Source organism: Ranitomeya variabilis, chromosome 6 (genome assembly GCF_051348905.1).
Source record: "Ranitomeya variabilis isolate aRanVar5 chromosome 6, aRanVar5.hap1, whole genome shotgun sequence".
Lineage (NCBI taxonomy): Eukaryota > Metazoa > Chordata > Amphibia > Anura > Dendrobatidae > Ranitomeya > Ranitomeya variabilis.
In genome coordinates, this window is record NC_135237.1 from 8,299,684 (window position 1) to 8,323,453 (window position 23,770).

Here is a 23,770-nt window from a genome sequence, read left to right on the forward strand (position 1 = left end):
CTCTTTTGTGTTTTTTCATTTAAGACAATTAAATGAAGATAATAATACCAAAGAATATGTGTTTGCAATCATTTTTAGGAAGAAACTGAGTATTATCTGACAGAATTGCAGGGGTGTCAATACTTTTGGCCATGACTGTACGTCCTCCTGCCACCACCTCCATCCAATGCAGCCTAGGCTGCAGCAGCTGCATGCAAGGTTTTCTTCTGGGCTCCACCTGTTCCAGAATGGGGTCCCTTCCAGTCGATCCACCCATTCTCTCTCCAGTTGTCTCAGGAAGCGTGGGGCTAAGTGTCTTCGGCGCATTCTCCAGAGGCGCCGCCTGAAGGATCTTCATGCCATTTCCACGCAGTTACACCCACAAAGGGTGCAGGCACTGCAGTGACCTCCCATTTTGGCACCATTCTCCACCACCTCAGCCGCCATCTTAGTCATATCAGTCCTCTGTAAATTGGTAGTCACATCCAGGTTTCTGGTCACCTCCAGGGCATTCGTTCCTTTGGTCACATTCAGTAAAGTCTTTTCTCTCCTTTCTTCCGCTTTGGCTTCACCGCCATATGGGGCAGTGAGATCCTGCCGACTATGCCAAGTGTAGGATGGTGGGGCCAGGGCTGTAGTCATGGCCGACAATAATCCCTGTATCACCCTCTTGTCCCATCCCTCCTGAGTACCTCGGTACTGCTCCTCTGTACCATCTGGGCTCTCCCGGTACGAGGTTGTTTCCCCTGCAGATGGTTCCACAAAGAGTCACAGTCAGGCTTCACGTTAACTTCAACTTCTTTACTCAGCACAACATCATCCGAGGCACAATCACAGCCACAACGCTTTCTCTTGCCTCTTCTCTTTGTCACAAACCGTTCTTCCGGTCCCTCAGTGTCCTCAATGCCCACAACTTCTGCTTCTCGTGGGGGTATTCTCTGCCATCTCACCCCAGTCCTTAGAATAGCGGCCCACGCAAAAATCTGTAACATGTTGGATAACGTGCTCCCGTTCTGCTTAGCCTTCTACTAGCTACTTCAGTCCCACTAATACTGCACCGCTAGCACTGCTACTGCTGGACTCTCTTCTGTCCTCTGGCCTCCTTTATGCTGGATGCTGGGCCCCACTCTTAATGGTGCGGAGCTGCTGCTGTGTCCTGGGCCTATAGCCCATGTGGATCCTTTGGGCGCTCCCACCCTACTGAACTATTCCAGGAACTATTCCCTGGCTCACCAAACAGCAGCCCCTCCTATTGTTAACGATGTACTGTACTACAATTCCCCCATCTAATGACCCAGCTGAGGTAATGTTCTCTTCCCCCATCTAGTGGCTGACCTGGGGTAGTAAACTGTCCCTATTTAATACATACAAATACAGTAAATGGTAATACATATGAGATGTAGCAATACCAATATTACAAACAACGGTAACACATCTTAGTGGTGTAGCAGTACCACAGTGTATATATGTGTCAATTATTTGTAAACAAAGAACATTTGACAAAAATATAAATACAGTTTATCATATCCCCTACATCTGCACAGCCCCTCAGTTTACTCCCCCATCTGCTCAGTCCCTCAATTTATTCCACCATCAGCACAGCCCCTCATTTTATTCCCCCATCTGCACAGCCCCTCATTTTATTCCACCATCTGCACAGCGCCACATTTTATTCCCCCATCTGCACATCCCCTCATTTTATTCCACCATCTGCACAGCGCCACATTTTATTCCACCATCTGCACAGCCCCTCATTTTATTCTCCCATCTGCACAGCCCCTCATTTAATTCTCCCATCTGCACAGCCCCTCATTTAATTCTCCCATCTGCACAGCCCCTCATTTTATTCCACCATCTGCACAGCGCCACATTTTATTCCACCATCTGCACAGCGCCACATTTTATTCCCCCATCTGCACAGCCCCTCATTTTATTCCACCATCTGCACAGCGCCACATTTTATTCCCCCATCTGCACATCCCCTCATTTTATTCCACCATCTGCACAGCGCCACATTTTATTCCACCATCTGCACAGCCCCTCATTTTATTCTCCCATCTGCACAGCCCCTCATTTAATTCTCCCATCTGCACAGCCCCTCATTTAATTCTCCCATCTGCACAGCCCCTCATTTTATTCCACCATCTGCACAGCGCCACATTTTATTCCACCATCTGCACAGCGCCACATTTTATTCCCCCATCTGCACAGCCCCTCATTTTATTCTCCCATCTGCACAGCCCCTCATTTAATTCCTCCATCTGCAGAGCCCTCAGTTTATTTCCCCATCTGCACAGCCCCTCATTTTATTCCCCCATGTGCACAGCCCCTCGTTTTATTCCATCTGCACAGCCCCTCATTTTATTCCACCATCTGCACAGCCCCTCATTTTATTCCACCATCTGCACAGCCTTTCATTTTATTCTCCCATCTGCACAGCCCCTCATTTTATTCTCCCATCTGCACAGCCCCTCATTTTATTCCACCATCTGCACAGCGCCACATTTTATTCCCCCATCTGCACATCCCCTCATTTTATTCCACCATCTGCACAGCGCCACATTTTATTCCACCATCTGCACAGCCCCTCATTTTATTCTCCCATCTGCACAGCCCCTCATTTAATTCTCCCATCTGCACAGCCCCTCATTTAATTCTCCCATCTGCACAGCCCCTCATTTTATTCCACCATCTGCACAGCGCCACATTTTATTCCACCATCTGCACAGCGCCACATTTTATTCCCCCATCTGCACAGCCCCTCATTTTATTCTCCCATCTGCACAGCCCCTCATTTAATTCCTCCATCTGCAGAGCCCTCAGTTTATTTCCCCATCTGCACAGCCCCTCATTTTATTCCCCCATGTGCACAGCCCCTCGTTTTATTCCATCTGCACAGCCCCTCATTTTATTCCCCCATTTGCACAGCCGCTCAGTATATTCCCCCACCTGCACAGCCCCACATTTTATTCCCCAACCTGCACATCCCCTCAGTTTATTTCCCCATCTGCACAGCCCCTCATTTTTTTCCCCTATCTGCACAGCCCCTCATTTTATTTCCCATCTACGCAGCCCCAAATGTTATTTCCCCCATTTGCCCAGGCCCTTATTTTATTCCATCTGCACAGCCCCTCATTTTATTCCCCCGTCTGCACAGCCCCTCATTTTATGCCTCCCTGCACAGTAATATTAGAATTAATAAAACAAACAAACAAATGAGGCCCCATCTAATGTCTCCAACAGGGTGCAGGCCACGTCCATCCTGTGCCTTGCTGGAGATCCTGGCGGAACAGGTGGGATTACGTATCCTCTGCTCCAGTTCTGGACGGTGATCACAGCAATTGTATTCGCTTCTGACAGACGGGAATACAACTGAGGACTGGGAATAGTGACAGTGCCAGTGTCTGACATTATTCCCCTGTGCCCGCACCGGTCCTCACTGTGTCGGATGTGTGCGGTTGGAGGAAGGTGCTGGCCTCCTGCAGGGATTTAGCTATTTTTTTCCAAAGTGCGCTCCCTCGGGCAAGCAGGAGGTAGCACCCTAGGCAGGGGCCTTCTCTGCCTACGTCTAGTTCCGGCCCTGGTTGTCAGCCTCGCCCCTAGTGATGACATCACTGACATAATGACATCACACACGAGATCGCACCACTTTCTCTTCAGCACCAGTTCCTCATCTAGTACTGCTGACAACCAACCTGTATGCATGTAAGTGAGGTTGTCAGCCCTGCCCACCGGTGATGACATCACTGACATATAATGACATCACACACAAGGCCGCACCCTACACTGAGGACACCAGTGATTATCAGGCTGCTCCCTTTGGGGTGCGCCACCACCGATGCTATGTGATCTGATATATTAGGCAGTGCCCCCTGGTGGCTGGTGAAGGCTGTACAGAAGTCACATAGACTGGAGTTTTCCTCTCTGCCCATATTTATATGGACATTGGCATCAGACTTTCTGTAGTTTGGGGTTTTCTGACAATTCTGAACTAAGGAACCAAAAATCCTTCTCCTTTAAAAACCTGAAGATAAATAATAAATCTGCTCTCAGTTGTTCAGTGTTCAGCTGGCATAGAGAGGGCAGCGGGCACAGGGCGTGCGGCAGAGACGGGCAGTCATTGCGGGAGAGAACGCTGCTGATTGCTTGGTGTGAAATGATGGAAGAAGTCATAAAATGTGAGAAATAACGAGACCTCACAGTGCGAAACCCCGAAATATCCCGACACGAGAAGGTGCATAATATATACCGGCTGTACATCATTATATACAGGAGATGCCCAGGTTATACCGGCTGTACATCATTATATACAGGAGATGCCCAGGTTATACCGGCTGTACATCATTATATACAAGAGATGCCCAGGTTATACCGGCTGTACATCATTATATACAGGAGATGCCCAGGTTATACCGGCTGTACATCATTATATACAGGAGATGCCCAGGTTATACCGGCTGTACATCATTATATACAGGAGATGCCCAGGTTATACCGGCTGTACATCATTATATACAGGAGATGCCCAGGTTATACCGGCTGTACATCATTATATACAAGAGATGCCCAGGTTATACCAGCTGTACATATATAATTATATACAGGAGATGCCCAGGTTATACCGGCTGTACATATATAATTATATACAGGAGATGCCCAGGTTATACCGGCTGTACATAATTATATACAGGAGATGCCCATGATATACCGGCTGTACATAATTATATACAGGAGATACCCAGGTTATACCGGCTGAACATATATAATTATATACAGGAGATTCCCAGGTTATACCGGCTGTACATATATAATTATATACAGGAGATAACCAGGTTATACCGGCTGTACATATATAATTATATACAGGAGATGCCCAGGTTATACCAGCTGTACATAAATAATTATATAAAACACAAGATAGGGAGTACAAAAGTCCAAACCATTATTTAAAACAAAAACAACCTTTATTGATCAAGTAACAAACAATTTTAAAATACACATATCATAATCATATATAATAATAAAGCAGAGAAATCAAGAGGGAGACTCTGAAGGTAGCCGGGTCAGATGCACGCTGCAATGTACATCCCAGGTCTGAGTACTGGTGCAAATGGTGGGAAAAATTAATTAATTAACCTATGCCAGCTAGGACACAATCATAAATGTCCACTAACCATATAAAACGCTGTATACATAGCCCACCATTATAATGTCCTAATAGTAATAACTGCACACTCACCCATTGGTAATTCTAGCGGGGCGCAGCCTGCACTTCACCCGGCGGCCCTGGACGCGCGTTTCGCGGAAATGGCTTTCTCAACAGGGTTCACTTGTCTCTTAGTCCCCTGTGCTTATATCTACCGCGCACCGGAAGTGTGCTTGGCGATCGGCGCATGCGCAGTGGCTCCCCACATCAGCAGCACCTGAGGACCGTCAACACAGGACGCACAGGGGGCGGAAGTCCGCCGTGTGACGTCATGAACTGTGCGCCCCGCATGTAAGAGACGGTCGCCAGGGGAAGCCGATGCTAGGGGTATCCACCGCGCATGCGCACATACCAACGGCCATCTTAAAGGAGCCTAAAAGACGTGGCTATATCTGTAAAGGTATGGGAGCCTGGATCGAACTAAAGGAGACCAACTGTGAACTACCAATGTGGTAAAGTGTATTAACAGTGCAATCACAATATACATATGATAACAATACAAATCCTGGCATATTAATGTTACCAGCAAAGAGAGAAACGTATTAGAGTGCAGTGTTATATCTCCATAAGAAATATATAAATATATGTGCTATAAAAATGGAATGCAAAAATCATTTAAGACCATAATAACATATAAACATAATTAAACATAATTAAACAGTGCCATTGTGATAATAAGGTCTCCAAAGATCTTCAGCCTCCATCCAAAATCATCCAATAACATAGCCAACGTCCATAAAAAACATAGGGCTCAGGGCCGTCATGTGTCATGATAACAATATGCTAAAAAACACAAAGAACAAAATAAGCAAGTTAAAATGAGAACGGGGATATAAAAATCATAGAACTAGAGATAGGACATCCATATCCATCCCCAACTGGATTTAAACAACCTATACAGGACGGACGAAGCGGCGGTTGGAAAAGGGGACACACTGGCCTCCCAAGCATCATAGGAAAGGAGCAAAGCTGAGCTGTTCATTCAGCCCTTTTGGGGCCATGGTGTCCAGGGTGATGATCCACTTGCACTCACGCTGTGCAAGGATCATAGCCATATTACCACCCCTAATACCACCATGAACCCTATCAATACCTCTTACTTTAAGGCCGGCGGGATTGGACCCGTGACACAGGCGAAAATGCCTAGGAAGAGTTTTTAAACCGGATACATCCAAGGCCTCCTTTCCTGCCACTATATCCCGTACATGTTCGCGTGTCCTAACTTTCAATTCCCTAGATGTGAGACCAATGTAAATAAGAGAGCAGGGACATGTCGCATAATATATCACATGGGTGGTACTACATGATATATATTCGCGTATCTTAAATTCCCTGCTCCCATTAGATGTTTTAAAGGTCCCACATCTCAGGATGTTAGGACACGCGACACATGACCCGCACGGGAAACAGCCCTGTCTCGGGCCCCTTGTACCAAAAGGGCATCTGGTTTGAGCCACATAGTGGCTACTTACCAGATTATCCCTCAAATTTCTCCCCCTGCGTTGTGTCATCAGAGGGTACTTGGTTAGTTGGGAGGCCAAGATATTGTCCGTGAGTAAAATAGGCCAGTGTCTAGTGAGGCTATCACGGATCATCTCCCACCGACAGTTAGACGTTGAGATAAACCTTACTTCTGAATCCCGAACAGGTTTTTTAGATTTAGCTTGGCACAATAAATCCTCCCTACGTGCGCCTCTCGCCCTTCTATATCCTGCCCTAATGCACCGATTGCTGTATCCCCGGGCTTTAAAGCGTTCGGCAAGAATTGTAGACTGCCTCTCGAAGCGGGTCTCCGTCGAGCACACCCGTCTGTTCCTCAAGAATTGTCCAACTGGGATGGCCTTAATCACTGAATAGTTGTGTGCCGAGGAGGCATGTAGCAGGGCATTCACAGATGTCTCTTTCCTGTATAGATCTGTCTCAATAGAACCATCCTCGGCCACACATAGAGTAATGTCTAAAAAATCAATTTTACTCCTATGCCAAGTGTATGTGAATTTTAAGTTGAAACTGTTGTCATTAAGTTCCTGCATAAATTTGGTTAGGCTGGCCTCGCCACCGTTCCAAATCATAAGAACATCATCAATGTAGCGAAACCAGCCCACCACTGGGTCTGCGGCATGTGCCCCGTCACCCTGAAAAATATGCCGTTCCCAAAAACCCAAAAATAAATTTGCATACGACGGGGCACATGCCGCACCCATTGCAGTACCTTGTATCTGTAAATAAAACCTGTCCTTAAACACAAAAAAATTGTGAGTTAAAACAAATTCCAGCAGTTCCAAAATAAATTCCAAAAAATGGCCATCCCAGTTGGTACTCTCGAGGAAGAAACGGGCGGCCCTCAGACCATCCTCATGTCTTATTGATGTATACAGGGACTCTATATCAATAGTGACCAAAATCATCCCCGCCTCCAGAGACAGTCCCTCAACTCTCCTCAACACGTCGGTAGTGTCTCTGACATAGGAGGGCAAAGTCTCCACCAATGTCTTCAAATAAAAGTCTATAAATTTACATGCATTTTCACATAACCCTCCTATGCCAGAGACAATAGGGCGGCCCGGTGGATTCACAGCATCTTTGTGCACCTTGGGCAGGACATAGAAGGTGGCAATCTTAGGAAACCTAGGTAGTAATCCCTCTAATATCTTTTTGGGTATCAAACCTAATTCATAGGCTGGTGTCACGATGCGCTCCAATTTCCCCAAGAAAATCTGAACAGGGTTCTGAGTTAAGACACGATATGTATCCTTATTTCTGAGCTGCCTCAAAGCTTCTCTCTCATATTTCTCGACAGGCCAGACCACCACGTTCCCCCCCTTGTCCGCCGGTTTAAACACTACCGTGTCGAGGGATTGTAATTCCTCTAATGCCTCCCTTTGAACTGATGTTAAATTATCTCTATAGAGGCCTCTGGGTATCTTCATAAGGTCCTCAGAGACCAACTTACAGAAGATGTCTATCTGAGTACACATGGACAAAGGGGGAAAGGCGGTGGATCTGGACATAATAGATGTCGGAAAATTACCTACATGGTCAGGCTGTTGCTCCTTCAAGAGATCTTCTAATGCCAAAAGTGCCGTAGCCTCCACCTCATTTGATATATCACAGCCGGCATTTCTCTGACCATGTAGTCTCCTAAATAATTATATACAGGAGATGCCCGGGTTATACCAGCTGTACATAAATAATTATATACAGGAGATGTCCAGGTTATACCGGCTGTACATATATAATTATATACAGGAGATACCCAGGTTATACCAGCTGTACATATATAATTATATACAGGAGATGCCCAGGTTATACCGGCTGTACATATATAATTATATACAGGAGATGCCCAGGTTATACCAGCTGTACATATATAATTATATACAGGAGATGCCCAGGTTATACCGGCTGTACATCATTATATACAGGAGATGCCCAGGTTATACCGGCTGTACATCATTATATACAAGAGATGCCCAGGTTATACCAGCTGTACATATATAATTATATACAGGAGATGCCCAGGTTATACCGGCTGTACATATATAATTATATACAGGAGATGCCCAGGTTATACCGGCTGTACATAATTATATACAGGAGATGCCCATGATATACCGGCTGTACATAATTATATACAGGAGATACCCAGGTTATACCGGCTGAACATATATAATTATATACAGGAGATGTCCAGGTTATACCAGCTGTATATATATATATATATAATTATATACAGGAGATTCCCAGGTTATACCGGCTGTACATATATAATTATATACAGGAGATAACCAGGTTATACCGGCTGTACATATATAATTATATACAGGAGATGCCCAGGTTATACCAGCTGTACATAAATAATTATATACAGGAGATGCCCGGGTTATACCAGCTGTACATAAATAATTATATACAGGAGATGTCCAGGTTATACCAGCTGTATATATATATATATATAATTATATACAGGAGATTCCCAGGTTATACCAGCTGTACATATATAATTATATACAGGAGATGCCCAGGTTATACCGGCTGTACATATATAATTATATACAGGAGATGCCCAGGTTATACCAGCTGTACATAAATAATTATATACAGGAGATGCCCGGGTTATACCGGCTGTACATAAATAATTATATACAGGAGATGCCCAGGTTATACCGGCTGTACATAATTATATACAGGAGATGCCCATGATATACCGGCTGTACATAATTATATACAGGAGATACCCAGGTTATACCGGCTGTACATAATTATATACAGGAGATACCCAGGTTATACCAGCTGTACATATATAATTATATACAGGAGATGGCCAGGTTATACCAGCTGTACATAAATAATTATATACAGGAGATGCCCAGGTTATACCGGCTGTACATATATAATTATATACAGGAGATGCCCAGGTTATACCACCTGTACATATATAACTATATACAGGAGATGCCCAGGTTATACCGGCTGTACATATATAATTATATACAGGAGATGCCCAGGTTATACCGGCTGTACATATATAATTATATATAGGAGATGCCGAGGTTATACCAGCTGTACATATATAATTATATACAGGAGATGCCCAGGTTATACCGGCTGTACATATATAATTATATACAGGAGATACCCAGGTTATACCAGCTGTACATAAATAATTATATACAGGAGATGCCCAGGTTATACCGGCTGTACATATATAATTATATACAGGAGATGCCCAGGTTATACCACCTGTACATATATAACTATATACAGGAGATGCCCAGGTTATACCAGCTGTACATATACAATTATATACAGGAGATGCCCAGGTTATACCGGCTGTACATATATAATTATATACAGGAGATGCCCAGGTTATACCGGCTGTACATATATAATTATATACAGGAGATGCCCAGGTTATACCGGCTGTACATATATAATTATATACAGGAGATGCCCATGATATACCGGCTGTACATAATTATATACAGGAGATGCCCAGGTTATACCAGCTGTACATAATTATATACAGGAGATGCCCAGGTTATACCGGCTGTACATATATAATTATATACAGGAGATGCCCAGGTTATACCGGCTGTACATAATTATATACAGGAGATGCCCAGGTTATACAGGCTGTACATATATAATTATATACAGGAGATGCCCAGGTTATACCAGCTGTACATATATAATTATATACAGGAGATGCCCAGGTTATACCGGCTGTACATATATAATTATATACAGGAGATGCCCAGGTTATACCGGCTGTACATATATAATTATATACAGGAGATGCCCAGGTTATACCAGCTGTACATAATTATATACAGGAGATGACCAGGTTATACCAGCTGTTTAAGAGAATTCTTAGGTTATACCTGCTCTACATAAATAATTATATATAGAGGATACCCAGGTTATACCAGCTGTTTATATATCATTATATACCGATGATGCCCAGGTTATACCGGCTGTACATATATAATTATATACAGGAGATGACCAGGTTATACCGGCTGTACATATATAATTATATACATGAGATACCCAGGTTATACCAGCTGTACATAATTATATACAGGAGATGCCCAGGTTATACCAGCTGTACATAATGATATACAGGAGATGCCCAGGTTATACCAGCTGTTTATATATCATTATATACTGATGATGCCCAGGTTATACCAGCTGTACATATATAATTATATACAGGAGATGCCCAGGTTATACCAGCTGTTTAAGAGAATTCTTAGGTTATACCTGCTCTACATAAATAATTATATATAGAGGATACCCAGGTTATACCAGCTGTACATATTTAATTATATACAGGACATTATTAACACCAAGAATGAACACCAGGCCATAAAATATGAAAAGTACAAACTTTATTTTGAACATATCTAAAACCATATACCACACATAAAATTATGGAGCAACCAAAATACAGAGACAACTGACAGGTATGACTGGAACAGAGGCAAAGAACGATATATATATAATAGGAGTAACCTTCCAATCATTCATATAGTGCGTATATACACACCCACAAAGGATCCTGCAAGTGTAACCAGCCGTATCCCCAATGCAGCGGTCATAGATGACAATGCACAAAAATTATTTAAATAGAATATAAGAAATATGCATGTATTAGTGTTGATCGTTAATATATAAAAAGACTAATGAGAAATAAATACATGTTAATAACGAGTGCAGTGTCACTGACAACCGCAGCATCATGGACAACCGCCGTGCGGTCACCAAAATGTTCACAGTACATATAAAGGAAGACTGTGGAGACCTGGTGTCGTAACCAGTGCCTTCCCCCCTCCCATCAATCCCGTAATGAAACACACATAATCCTAGGTGGGTTGAACAGGTCGGTCACAGTTTATTAATTAAATAAGCTGAAAAGGGCAATTACATGTCGTAACGGCCGCTCGCGCCGAGCTCCTGTCCGTGATCGACAGGGTAATTGGACCAACGAGCGACTACGACCTTTGCCCTCCTCCGCTTCTTCCGCTGTGACTTAATAAAGGTTACCAGCATTAGTTATATCACGTACAAATATAATTTTTTTTTTTTTTTTTTTTTAAAGTAAAATATTACAATAGCATTTACACATTTACATCATCCCGCAGGTTAGTCTCATCTTTAGCCTTTAAAAAGGGAGGGTGGGTGGGACAATGCTTCCAGGTGTCCGCCGGGAGGAAAAGAGAAAGTTCCCGGCCGGACACCTGGATTTAACCCCTGTAGGAGTGGCCGTAGGACCCCTCCCCTCCAGTGCCCACTGGCCGGCCAGGGGTCTTCCAATTAGTGCATCACTAAAGGGGAGTGATGCCAGGGGGGAACAGGCACCGACAACCTTTCTGTGCTGCTCTATCTAGGTGCTCCCCAGTCAGAGACGCGCACCTTATACAGTACCGCGTCTGCCAGACTGTGGAGACCTGGTGTCGTAACCAGTGCCTTCCCCCCTCCCATCAATCCCGTAATGAAACACACATAATCCTAGGTGGGTTGAACAGGTCGGTCACAGTTTATTAATTAAATAAGCTGAAAAGGGCAATTACATGTCGTAACGGCCGCTCGCGCCGAGCTCCTGTCCGTGATCGACAGGGTAATTGGACCAACGAGCGACTACGACCTTTGCCCTCCTCCGCTTCTTCCGCCACGGAGGATCCCGTGTATTACCTACGCGGGACTCCGACCCCACCCATCACTTTTAGGGCCTGTTCAACCCCATCCTGTAAACCAGACAGAAAAATATCGAGGCCAATGTCTGTTAGGTGAACTCCGTCCGGTCGCAATTGTGGCGTGTTTTTCTTTTGTAGGTATTGGTGATGAATCACTATACCGCCTCTTCCTCTCACATATTTTCCGATTCGAGCGTTGAATTTCACCCTTGTCCGCTCTATGGCTCTCTTATCTCTTGCACCACGCCATTCGGCCCGTGGTGTTATCTCCGACCACACCAGTATCATGTTCCTGAACAGCCAGCTGAACCGTTCCATATCCGTTGTCACCCATTTGTACAACTCGGCCACCTTTTGTTTGCCCAGGTCATTGCCACCTGCGTGTAACACCAATATCACCGGGCGTTCCGCCATCCTTGCTATGCCCACCATCTCCTTGAACACCTGGTTCCACCGGAGGCCTCTGATACCCCTCCAGTTAACTTTTATTCCCGGGATGTAGAGATTTGTTCCTCCTGGCCGCAGTTTGGCCCTCTTTTCGGCCCAGTGTACGTAGGAATCTCCTACCACCCAAACATCAACCCCTGTAAGAGACAATACATGTTAATTAAGCAAGTCGGGCCTGATGTATCTGGCGAAGCATGCGGACTTCCAACGACCCATTCTCTGCACCTCAGCCTCTGACACTCCTGCCCTAGCTGCCTCTGTGGCCGCCCCTATCCGGAACGAATGTGTTCCGTACTCCTTTGGATTTGCGCCGGTTTCTTTCAAGCATCGCTTGAACATTGCCTGGAATTGGTACTTGGTCAGAGGGGACCCGTCTGTATGAGTGAAGAAAAATCTACCCTCGTGTCTTATTACGGCGTATCTTTTAACCATTTTTAGTGGGCAAGCTGGGCCCTCTGTAGCGTTAACCAGGACCCATGTGCCCCTACCGGTGGGATCGCATTTGGATTTTCTAACCCTGATGCGCAGGGCGCCGCTGCATATAACTATATCCTCATTAATTAAGCCTCCTTCCGATGCGGTTTTTGACCGCGGTAGCAATTCGCTAATACGCAGTGCTCCGAAAAAGACGGTCGCAAACGCTGCCGATATGAGGGCCGCCTCATATTGCGATGAGCAGACTGACGGGGATATCGCAATTAGGTCCTGCAATAGACTCAGAGAAATGGGGCGGCGACATTCTTGACTTGGCTGAAGCCTTTTCCAACCTTTTATGGCTTATTTTATGCAGAAGGATTTAGTTACGTCAACCCATCCCAATAATTGAAAGAAAAATGCAAGCCCCGATAATTTCCGTTGTGCCGATGTGCCCGACGACCCGCTTTCCCTCATCCGTAAAAGGAAATCAGTTGTCACTGCGCTTCGCGCTCCGTCGCTTTCGTCGACCGGCCTACCCTGAATTAGGGAGCACCACTCCTCCCAAGCCTTACCATACACCTGCCAGGTAGCTGGCGAAACGGATGCCCGGATTAAGGGCATCAATGATTGGCCACTGTGTCCCACAGGAACAGTGGACACAGAATACCACGGGGTTGCGAGTTGGGCTGCTGGATTCTGAAAGCCTGCCAATTAGAAAATAACAGTGGGTTAATGATATTATCATCTACTTCCGCCACCACTGTGGCTCTACACCAAATATTGTTTTCAAGGCAAATCAGCGCTAGTCGGCGCAAAAGAGCGAGTATGGGCAGGGATGAAGAAGACGTGATTTAAACTCTTTGCCGTTTTCGTATTTTTTGTTTGGAAACGAATGTTCGTGTTTCTCAACTGATCGGCCCATATGTCTATCGCAGCAACAACCGCAAATAATTCCCATAGGGACGGGTCTTGACCCCATTTTGTTGTCGTCCATCTCTCTGGCCAACCTGATTTGCACCATTGGTTTTTAAAAATTGCTGCAAAACCCTCTTTTTTATTCCACCCTACTGTCAGCCCTAAATCCTTGCTTGCGATCTCTCTCGCCATAATGCACGTGTGACCGTTGTATGATTGCAGGAACGTTTTCCACACTAGCCGATCTGCTTTTAGCGAACGGGTGAGCCTAATTCTATGGCCGGGCTGAGAAGCGCCTTTTGTTGCCAAAGATAGTCTGCGCGAGAATGCTCTGCCGACCGGCATTACGCGACAAGCGAATGTCAGAAGGCCCAGTAATGCCTGCATTTGCTGGAGGGTTACCTTGTTCACTTCTAGAAAGCCTTTCAACATTTGTAGGGTTTTTAATATTTTATCCTCTGGTAAACGGAAAACCATTAACGTGGTATCTATTTCGATGCCCAAGAAAGGCAATACATTACATGGTCCCTCCGTATTTTCGGGCGACAGTGGCACGCCGAATTTGAGTGCGATAGCTTTGAATGTTTCTAGCAGCTCGGAGCAAAGTTTAGAGTTTCTAGGGCCGACAAACAGGAAATCATCGAGGTAGTGAATTAGGGATTTACTGCCCGTTTCGTACCGAACTACCCAATCTAGGAAGGTGCTGAATAGCTCAAAATAGTGACATGAGATGGAACATCCCATCGGAAGGCACATGTCGAAGTAATAGAGCTGATCCACTTTGCAGCCCAGAAGGTGGAAACATTCGGGGTGCACGGGTAGTAAACGGAATGCCGATTCGATGTCAGATTTGGCTAGCAGGGCGCCGGGTCCGGCAGCCCGGACTAATTCCACCGCCTTATCGAAAGACGCGTATGAGACAGAGGCTTCTTCTGGGGAAATTGCGTCATTAACTGATTCGCCCTTTGGGTGAGATAAATGATGAATTAAGCGGTATTTACCGAGTTCTTTTTTTGGTATAATGCCTAGCGGTGATATTTTCATGTTTTTGAAGGGGAGCGACTGGAAGGGGCCTGCTATTCTACCCAATTCTACCTCCTTTTCAATTTTTTGTCTAAGTATTTCGGGGAATTCGCGAGCCGATTTTAGGTTATCGGATAGGGTTGGCGTTCTTGTTAGCCTAAAGGGAATAAAAAACCCGTCGGAGAATCCTGCTTGCAGCTGCTGAGCCGCTTTCTTATTGGGGTAGAGCTTTAGCCAGGGGGCCATCGCGGTTACGCTCACTGGGGTTCTGCCTTGTAGGTGCTTTGTAAGGCTGACGAGTGCACCTTGACGCTGGGTGTCCCCCCCCGCAAGCGGAGCAATCATGTCTGAATTTGCATAATGCGTGGAAGCGGCAGTTTCCCTCATTGAACAACCAGCAGGCCCCGGGTTTTCGCACGACCACTGAGTTTTGACCTGCGACTGCGGAGTAATTAGTGGTCGCGGCCGAAAAGGGGGGCTGTTTTTGGGACAGCATCAACCGCAACCATACGTCTGTTGCTTTAACTCCCCAGCCTAGCTCGGGCTGTAGGGCCAGACGCCTGCGGAACTCCTCATCATACCGCCGCCAGGCTGAACCGCCGTGCGACTTGTATGAACTATATATCATGTCCTGATATATAAACAATTCGGAGCAGCGTTCCGGATGTTTCTGGCCCATAATACAGCCCATTACTGCGAAGGCCTGGAGCCAATTATTCATGGTTAATGCAATTCTCGATCTCCCCCTATCGAAACCCCTCTCGTTAGGTTTATCCACCGTTTGTTGGTCCGCTGATAACAGCGACCATATATCAATATAATCGTTGCTCCAGATTTTCTGTCTCGTTTCCTGGTCTATATGGGCGCCTAGCGGGCTGATCCCGCAGAAGAAGGCGTCTTTGTGTAGATTAGCTGATTGTGGTGTTGCATTGTTCACCACCTTTCCGCTCGAGTGTGATAGTTGTAAGATTAACTCCTTTACCGCTGTGTCATGATCTCTGCAGGCAGAGATCATAGCAAGCCTATAGAGGGACAAGCTCTCGGAAGATGGAACTATACTGACCATGAACTAAGCCTGCCGCGCAACTAGAAATAGCCAGGTAGCATTTCCTATTTATCGCTAGATGCCCAGCTCTGGCCTAAGACCTAAATAGCTAGCAGAGGGAAATATAAGACCTGGCTCACCTCTAGAGAAATATTCCAAAGAAGACAGTAGCCCCCCACATATAATGACGGTGAGTTCAGATGAAACAACAAACGCAGCAGGAAAATAGTCTTAGCAAATTTGAGGTCCGCTTACTAGATAGCAGAAGACAGATAGTATACTTTCATGGTCAGCAGAAAAACACTAACAAAACACCATCCAGAGATTACCTTAAACTCTGGCATTAACTCATAACGCCAGAGTAGCGATCCCTGATCAACGAGAGCTTTCCAGACACAGTAACAAAACTTCAGCTGTGAACTGGAACAAATAGGCAAAACAAAACATGGACAAAAGTCCAACTTATCTAGTAGTTGTCTAGAAGCAGGAACAAGCACTGAGAGGCATCAGATAACATTGTTGACCGGCAAGAAACCACCAGAGAAATGAGCTTAAATAGCGACACCCACTACTGATGGAACCAGGTGAAACAGGAAAGAGGATGACAAGTCCAATTCCACAAGCGGCCACCGGGGGAGCCCAGAATCCAAATTCACAACAGTACCCCCCCCTCAAGGAGGGGGCACCGAACCCTCACCAGATCCACCAGGGCGACCAGGATGAGCCCTATGGAAGGCACGAACAAGATCAGAAGCATGAACATCAGATGCATTGACCCAAGAATTATCCTCCTGGCCGTAACCCTTCCAGTTGACCAGATACTGGAGTTTCCGTCTGGAAACACGAGAGTCCAAAATTTTCTCCACAACGTACTCCAACTCACCCTCAACCAACACCGGAGCAGGAGGCTCAACTGAAGGTACAACAGGTACCTCATACCTGCGCAATAACGACCGATGAAAAACGTTATGAATGGAAAAGGACGCAGGGAGGTCCAAACGGAAAGAAACAGGATTAAGAATCTCCAATATTCTATAAGGGCCGATGAACCGAGGTTTAAACTTAGGAGAAGAGACCCTCATAGGGACAAAACGAGAAGACAACCACACTAAATCTCCAACACAAAGCCGAGAACCAACACGACGATGACGGTTGGCAAAACGCTGAGTCTTCTCCTGGGACAACTTCAAATTGTCCATAACCTGCCCCCAGATGTGATGCAATCTCTCCACCACCGCATCCACTCCAGGACAATCCGAGGATTCCACCTGACCGGAGGAAAATCGAGGGTGAAACCCCGAATTACAGAAAAACGGGGACACCAAGGTGGAAGAACTGGCCCGATTATTGAGGGCGAACTCTGCCAATGGCAAAAAAGCAACCCAATCATCCTGGTCAGCAGAGACAAAACACCTCAGATATGTCTCAAGGGTCTGATTAGTCCGCTCGGTCTGGCCATTAGTCTGAGGGTGAAAAGCAGATGAAAAAGACAAATCTATGCCCATCCTAGCACAGAATGCCCGCCAAAATCTAGACACAAATTGGGTACCTCTGTCAGAAACAATATTCTCAGGAATACCGTGCAATCGGACAACATTCTGAAAAAACAGAGGAACCAACTCAGAAGAAGAAGGCAACTTGGGCAGAGGAACCAAATGGACCATTTTAGAGAAACGGTCACAGACCACCCAGATGACAGACATCTTCTGAGAAACAGGCAGATCTGAAATAAAATCCATCGAGATGTGTGTCCAAGGCCTCTTAGGAATAGGCAAGGGCAACAGCAGTCCGCTAGCCCGAGAACTACAAGACTTGGCCCGAGCACAAACGTCACATGACTGCACAAAGACTCGCACATCTCGTGACAGGGAAGGCCACCAGAAGGATCTTGCCACCAAATCCCTGGTACCAAAAATTCCGGGATGACCTGCCAATGCAGAAGAATGTACCTCAGAGATGACTCTGCTGGTCCAATCATCCGGAACAAACAGTCTATCAGGCGGACAACGATCCGGTCTATCCGCCTGAAACTCTTGCAAGGACCGCCGCAGATCAGGAGAAACGGCCGACAAAATTACTCCCTCCCTAAGGATACCTGTGGGTTCAGAATTACCAGGAGAGTCCGGGTCAAAACTCCTAGAAAGGGCATCTGCCTTAACATTCTTAGAACCCGGTAGGTATGACACCACAAAATTAAAGCGAGAAAAAAATAAAGACCAGCGCGCCTGTCTAGGATTCAGGCGTCTGGCAGTCTCAAGATAAATCAAATTTTTGTGGTCAGTCAATACCACCACCTGATGCCTAGCCCCCTCGAGCCAATGGCGCCACTCCTCAAACGCCCACTTCATGGCCAAAAGCTCCCGATTCCCAACATCATAATTCCGCTCTGCGGGCGAAAATTTGCGAGAAAAGAAGGCACAAGGCCTAATGACGGAGCAGTCGGAACCTTTCTGCGACAACACTGCCCCAGCTCCGATCTCCGAAGCGTCAACCTCAACCTGAAAAGGCAGATTCACATCAGGCTGACGCAACACAGGGGCAGAGGCAAAACGGCGCTTAAGCTCCTGAAAGGCCTCTACAGCATGAGGGGACCAATTAGCAACATCAGCGCCTTGTCTGGTCAAATCAGTCAGTGGTTTAACGACATCCGAAAAACCAGCAATAAATCGGCGGTAAAAGTTGGCAAAGCCCAAAAATCTCTGAAGACCCTTAAGAGAGGAGGGCTGAGTCCAGTCACAAATAGCTTGCACCTTGACGGGATCCATCTCAATGGAAGAGGGAGAAAAAATATACCCCAAAAAGGAAATTTTCTGGACCCCAAAAACGCACTTAGACCCCTTCACACATAAAGAATTAGACCGCAGAACCTGAAAAACTCTCCTGACCTGCTGGACATGAGAGTCCCAGTCATCAGAAAAAATCAGAATATCATCCAGATATATTATCATAAATTTATCCAGAAAATCGCGGAAAATATCATGCATAAAAGACTGGAAAACTGAAGGGGCATTAGAAAGACCAAAAGGCATGACCAAATACTCAAAGTGGCCCTCGGGCGTATTAAATGCGGTCTTCCACTCATCCCCCTGCCTGATCCGCACCAAATTATACGCCCCACGAAGATCAATTTTAGAGAACCACTTAGCACCCTCTATACGAGCAAACAAATCAGTAAGCAATGGCAATGGGTATTGATACTTAACAGTGATCTTATTCAGAAGCCGATAATCAATACATGGTCTCAAAGAGCCGTCTTTTTTTGAGACAAAGAAAAACCCAGCTCCCAAGGGAGAAGAAGAGGGACGAATATGTCCCTTTTCCAAAGACTCCTTTATATATTCCCGCATAGCAGCATGTTCCGGCACAGACAAATTAAACAAACGACCCTTTGGATATTTACAACCCGGTATCAAATCTATGGCACAATCGCACTCACGGTGCGGAGGTAACGACCCAAGCTTGGGTTCGTCAAAGACGTCTTGATAATCAGAGAGGAACTCAGGGACTTCAGAGGGAATGGACGACGAAATAGAAACCAAAGGTACGTCCCCATGAATACCCTTACATCCCCAGCTCAACACAGACATTGCTCTCCAGTCCAAGACTGGGTTGTGAGACTGCAACCATGGCAATCCCAGTACCAAATCGTCATGTAAATTATACAGCACCAGGAAACGAATAATCTCCTGGTGATCCGGATTGATACGCATGGTTACTTGTGTCCAGTATTGTGGTTTATTATTAGCCAATGGGGTGGAGTCAATCCCCTTCAGAGGAATAAGAGTCTCCAAAGGCTCTAAATCAAAACCACAACGATTGGCAAAGGACCAATCCATAAGACTCAGAGCGGCGCCAGAGTCAACATAGGCGTCCGTGGCAATGGATGACAAAGAGCAAATCAGGGTTACAGACAAAATAAACTTAGACTGAATGGTGCCAATGGAAACAGACTTATCAAGCTTCTTTGTACGCCTAGAGCATGCTGATATAACATGAGTAGAATCCCCACAATAGAAACACAATCCATTCTTCCGTCTAAAATTCTGTCGCTCGCTCCTGGACAGAATTCTATCACACTGCATACTTTCTGGCGTCTTTTCCATAGACACCGCCAGATGGTGCACCGGTTTGCGCTCCCGCAGACGCCTATCAATCTGAATAGCCATTGTCATGGACTCATTCAGACCTGCAGGCAAAGGGAACCCCACCATAACATCCTTAACGGCATCAGAGAGACCTTCTCTGAAAGTTGCCGCCAAGGCGCACTCATTCCACTGAGTAAGCACAGACCATTTACGGAATTTTTGGCAGAAAACTTCAGCTTCGTCTTGCCCCTGAGATAGTGCCATCAAAGTTTTTTCTGCCTGAAGTTCCAAATGAGGTTCCTCATAAAGCAAGCCCAAGGCCAGAAAAAACGCATCCACATCGCGTAACGCAGGATCCCCTGCTGGCAATGAGAAGGCCCAATCTTGAGGGTCACCCCTGAGCAAGGAAATCACAATCCTAACCTGCTGAGCAGGGTCTCCAGCTGAACGAGACTTCAGGGACAAATAAAGCTTACAATTATTTCGGAAATTCTGGAAGCTAGCTCTATTCCCTGTGAAGAACTCCGGCAAAGGAATTCTCGGCTCAGATACCGGAGCATGTACCACAAAATCTTGTAAATTTTGTACTTTCGTGATGAGATTATTCAAACCCGCAGTTACACTCTGGAGATCCATTATTGTCAGGTGCACACAGAGCATACAGAGATTAGGAGGAGAGAGAGAAAAAAGACTGCAGCAAGGCAGACTGGAGGAAAAAAAAAAAAAATTCCAGCAGACTTCTTATAACTCTCCTTTCTCAACCTGGGTCTTTAACACTTTATTGGCCGGTCAAACTGTCATGATCTCTGCAGGCAGAGATCATAGCAAGCCTATAGAGGGACAAGCTCTCGGAAGATGGAACTATACTGACCATGAACTAAGCCTGCCGCGCAACTAGAAATAGCCAGGTAGCATTTCCTATTTATCGCTAGATGCCCAGCTCTGGCCTAAGACCTAAATAGCTAGCAGAGGGAAATATAAGACCTGGCTCACCTCTAGAGAAATATTCCAAAGAAGACAGTAGCCCCCCACATATAATGACGGTGAGTTCAGATGAAACAACAAACGCAGCAGGAAAATAGTCTTAGCAAATTTGAGGTCCGCTTACTAGATAGCAGAAGACAGATAGTATACTTTCATGGTCAGCAGAAAAACACTAACAAAACACCATCCAGAGATTACCTTAAACTCTGGCATTAACTCATAACGCCAGAGTAGCGATCCCTGATCAACGAGAGCTTTCCAGACACAGTAACAAAACTTCAGCTGTGAACTGGAACAAATAGGCAAAACAAAACATGGACAAAAGTCCAACTTATCTAGTAGTTGTCTAGAAGCAGGAACAAGCACTGAGAGGCATCAGATAACATTGTTGACCGGCAAGAAACCACCAGAGAAATGAGCTTAAATAGCGACACCCACTACTGATGGAACCAGGTGAAACAGGAAAGAGGATGACAAGTCCAATTCCACAAGCGGCCACCGGGGGAGCCCAGAATCCAAATTCACAACACGCTGAGGTTAGCTCCATTTCCTTTAAGTTAACACCGTAGCGTAACCCTTCCTCGCTACCCTTGTAACACTCACCGCTGTGTGACTCTGGACGAGTGTACTCCGATCCTGGAGGAACCCCTGCAGATGTAGACGGGGTGATGTCGCAGGACGGGGAAACTCTGGCTCCCGCTACAGCGTGGGACCGGCCGATGTGCTGGCCGATGCCCTGCGTATCGTGCGTTGGAGCCCGATTACAACCACATAGTGGCGGATTAATGGCTCTGTCTTCGGCGCCTGCACGGTTGTTGTTGTTGTGGCTGGAAGCCGTGGGGGATTGTTCTCCCCGGCTGAAAGCCCTAGAGGGTGCGCGTGATTTTGAAGTCTTGTCCCGTGCCCGATGACTCCTATCCGGGCTCTGCGATACATCGGACCCCTCGGATGTTGCTGATGGCAGCCATTCTGAGGCCCGCGATCTGCGGCGGCTCCTATGGGAGCTGCGTCTACGTTGGTAACGGGAGGGGCGTTTAGAGGGGTAGCCCGAATGGCGACGGGAGTTATTGGAGGAAGATTGGGAGGACGTGCGGCGTCTACGCCTTCGTTCGCCCTTACTATGCGGTGTCATGGGAGGGATTCTTTCGGTAGCCGGAAGGGGATCATTGGCCGTAGACGGTCCTGTAGTGCTACTTAGGAGGGGGGGCGTTAGGAGGCCACCGTATTCGACTCCATTATTGGTATTTAACAGGGCGGCAGCGATTGGATAATTTTTATTGGGCATGTGGGCGCTGTGGGGTGGTATGAGTGTGTCCGTGATTGGTGCCGTTAACAAAAATTCACAGTAATTGTTATTGTGCAGCTGTTGAGCGCCTTGATCGGTCCTTGCGGACCGAACAATGCGCTCCTCAGCTGCCCTGTACCCTGTACTGCCCGACCCCTGATACCCCCGTGCAGGCACCAGTGCTGCGTCTGCCGGGGGTATGCTGGAGGTCGGACCTGGTGGGGGATCTGCGCACTGATCGGTCAGAATCGACCGATCAGAGCATTCTGGGGGCTGCATGGCATTGATGCCAGCCTCCCGATTACCCCCTGCGGGCGGTGTATGTGTGCCCGCAGGGAAGGTAATGGGGGACCGGCCGGCGCCGCCATTGCTGGTTATTTGCAGTGACCGGAAGTCGGGGGGCGGGGACCGGAAGTGCCCGGCCGGAGCCTTTGCAGAGTCCCGTGCCGACACTGAGGGCGCCGGAAGCCGCCGGCTGCAGCGAGGCGGCGAGGACGCCCCCTCCCCTACCCGGAGACGCTCCGGGGCGCGGGGTAGGCGGGCAGATCGCCTTCCCCCCGGCGCCGCCGCCAATGTCTCCGGAGCGGCCGGGGAAAGGGGGGACGCCGCGCTACGCCTGGCGCTGCCGGGCTTGGCCACCCCAGCCTGGGACGGAGCCTCCGGCGCCGGACACATAACGCCTCCTTCCGCCCCAGCAGGGGCCTGCACAGACGCCGCCCGCGATGGGACGCAGCCCTCCCTCTGACGGGTGCGACGCCCGGCCCTGCACCGCCTCTTTCGCGAGGTCCCCAGGCCCTCTGCAGCCGCGAGCCCTGGTGCCTGCAGCGGCGCCGAGAGGGGCCTCCGCCTACGGCTCTGTGCCGCTCCACCCTCCGGCCCCCCGGGTGCTGGCGTTACAGCAGGCAGCGAAGGTGAGCTAGACCCGAGGGGACCAGGGGGCGAAGGGGAGAGAGAGGCCGAACCTAGGGGACCCGGGGGCGACGCGGTGAGGGAGGACGGACCGGGGGGACCCGTGGGCGGAGGGGTGAGTGAGCACAGCTCGGGGGGACCCGGGAGTGACGGGATGAGGAAGGACAGGCCGGGGTCGGGAGAAGGCCCAGGGAGGTGAGCCCTGACACCGGTAATAATGGCCTGAAGCCAGTGCTCACCTCTCTGTTCCACTCCTTTCAGCAGGGCCTCGACCAG

General features: G+C 47.2%; 1 protein-coding gene across 1 annotated transcript; it reads right to left on the reverse strand.

Annotated features, from left to right (window-relative positions):
• Window positions 1–333: 333 nt before the first annotated feature.
• LOC143782045 (uncharacterized) lies at window positions 334–22,710 on the reverse strand. The gene is made up of 3 exons (XM_077269133.1): window positions 21,904–22,710; window positions 12,546–12,968; window positions 334–725 (listed from the first exon to the last, which is right to left on the reverse strand). Exons 1-3 carry the CDS (start codon window positions 22,583–22,585, stop codon window positions 334–336), a joined length of 1,497 nt encoding a protein of 498 aa, XP_077125248.1. The 5' UTR covers window positions 22,586–22,710.
• Window positions 22,711–23,770: the final 1,060 nt, after the last annotated feature.

Coding starts and splice junctions, on each gene's coding strand:
- LOC143782045 (XM_077269133.1), bottom strand. CDS start 22,585: ATGCCCAATAAAAATTATCCAATCGCTGCCGCCCTGTTAAATACCAAT. Junction 12,969..21,903: donor TCGTCCAGAGTCACACAGCG/GTGAGTGTTACA, acceptor TGTCTCTTACAG/GGGTTGATGTTTGGGTGGTA. Junction 726..12,545: donor ATATGTGAGAGGAAGAGGCG/GTATAGTGATTC, acceptor AACCATCTGCAG/GGGAAACAACCTCGTACCGG.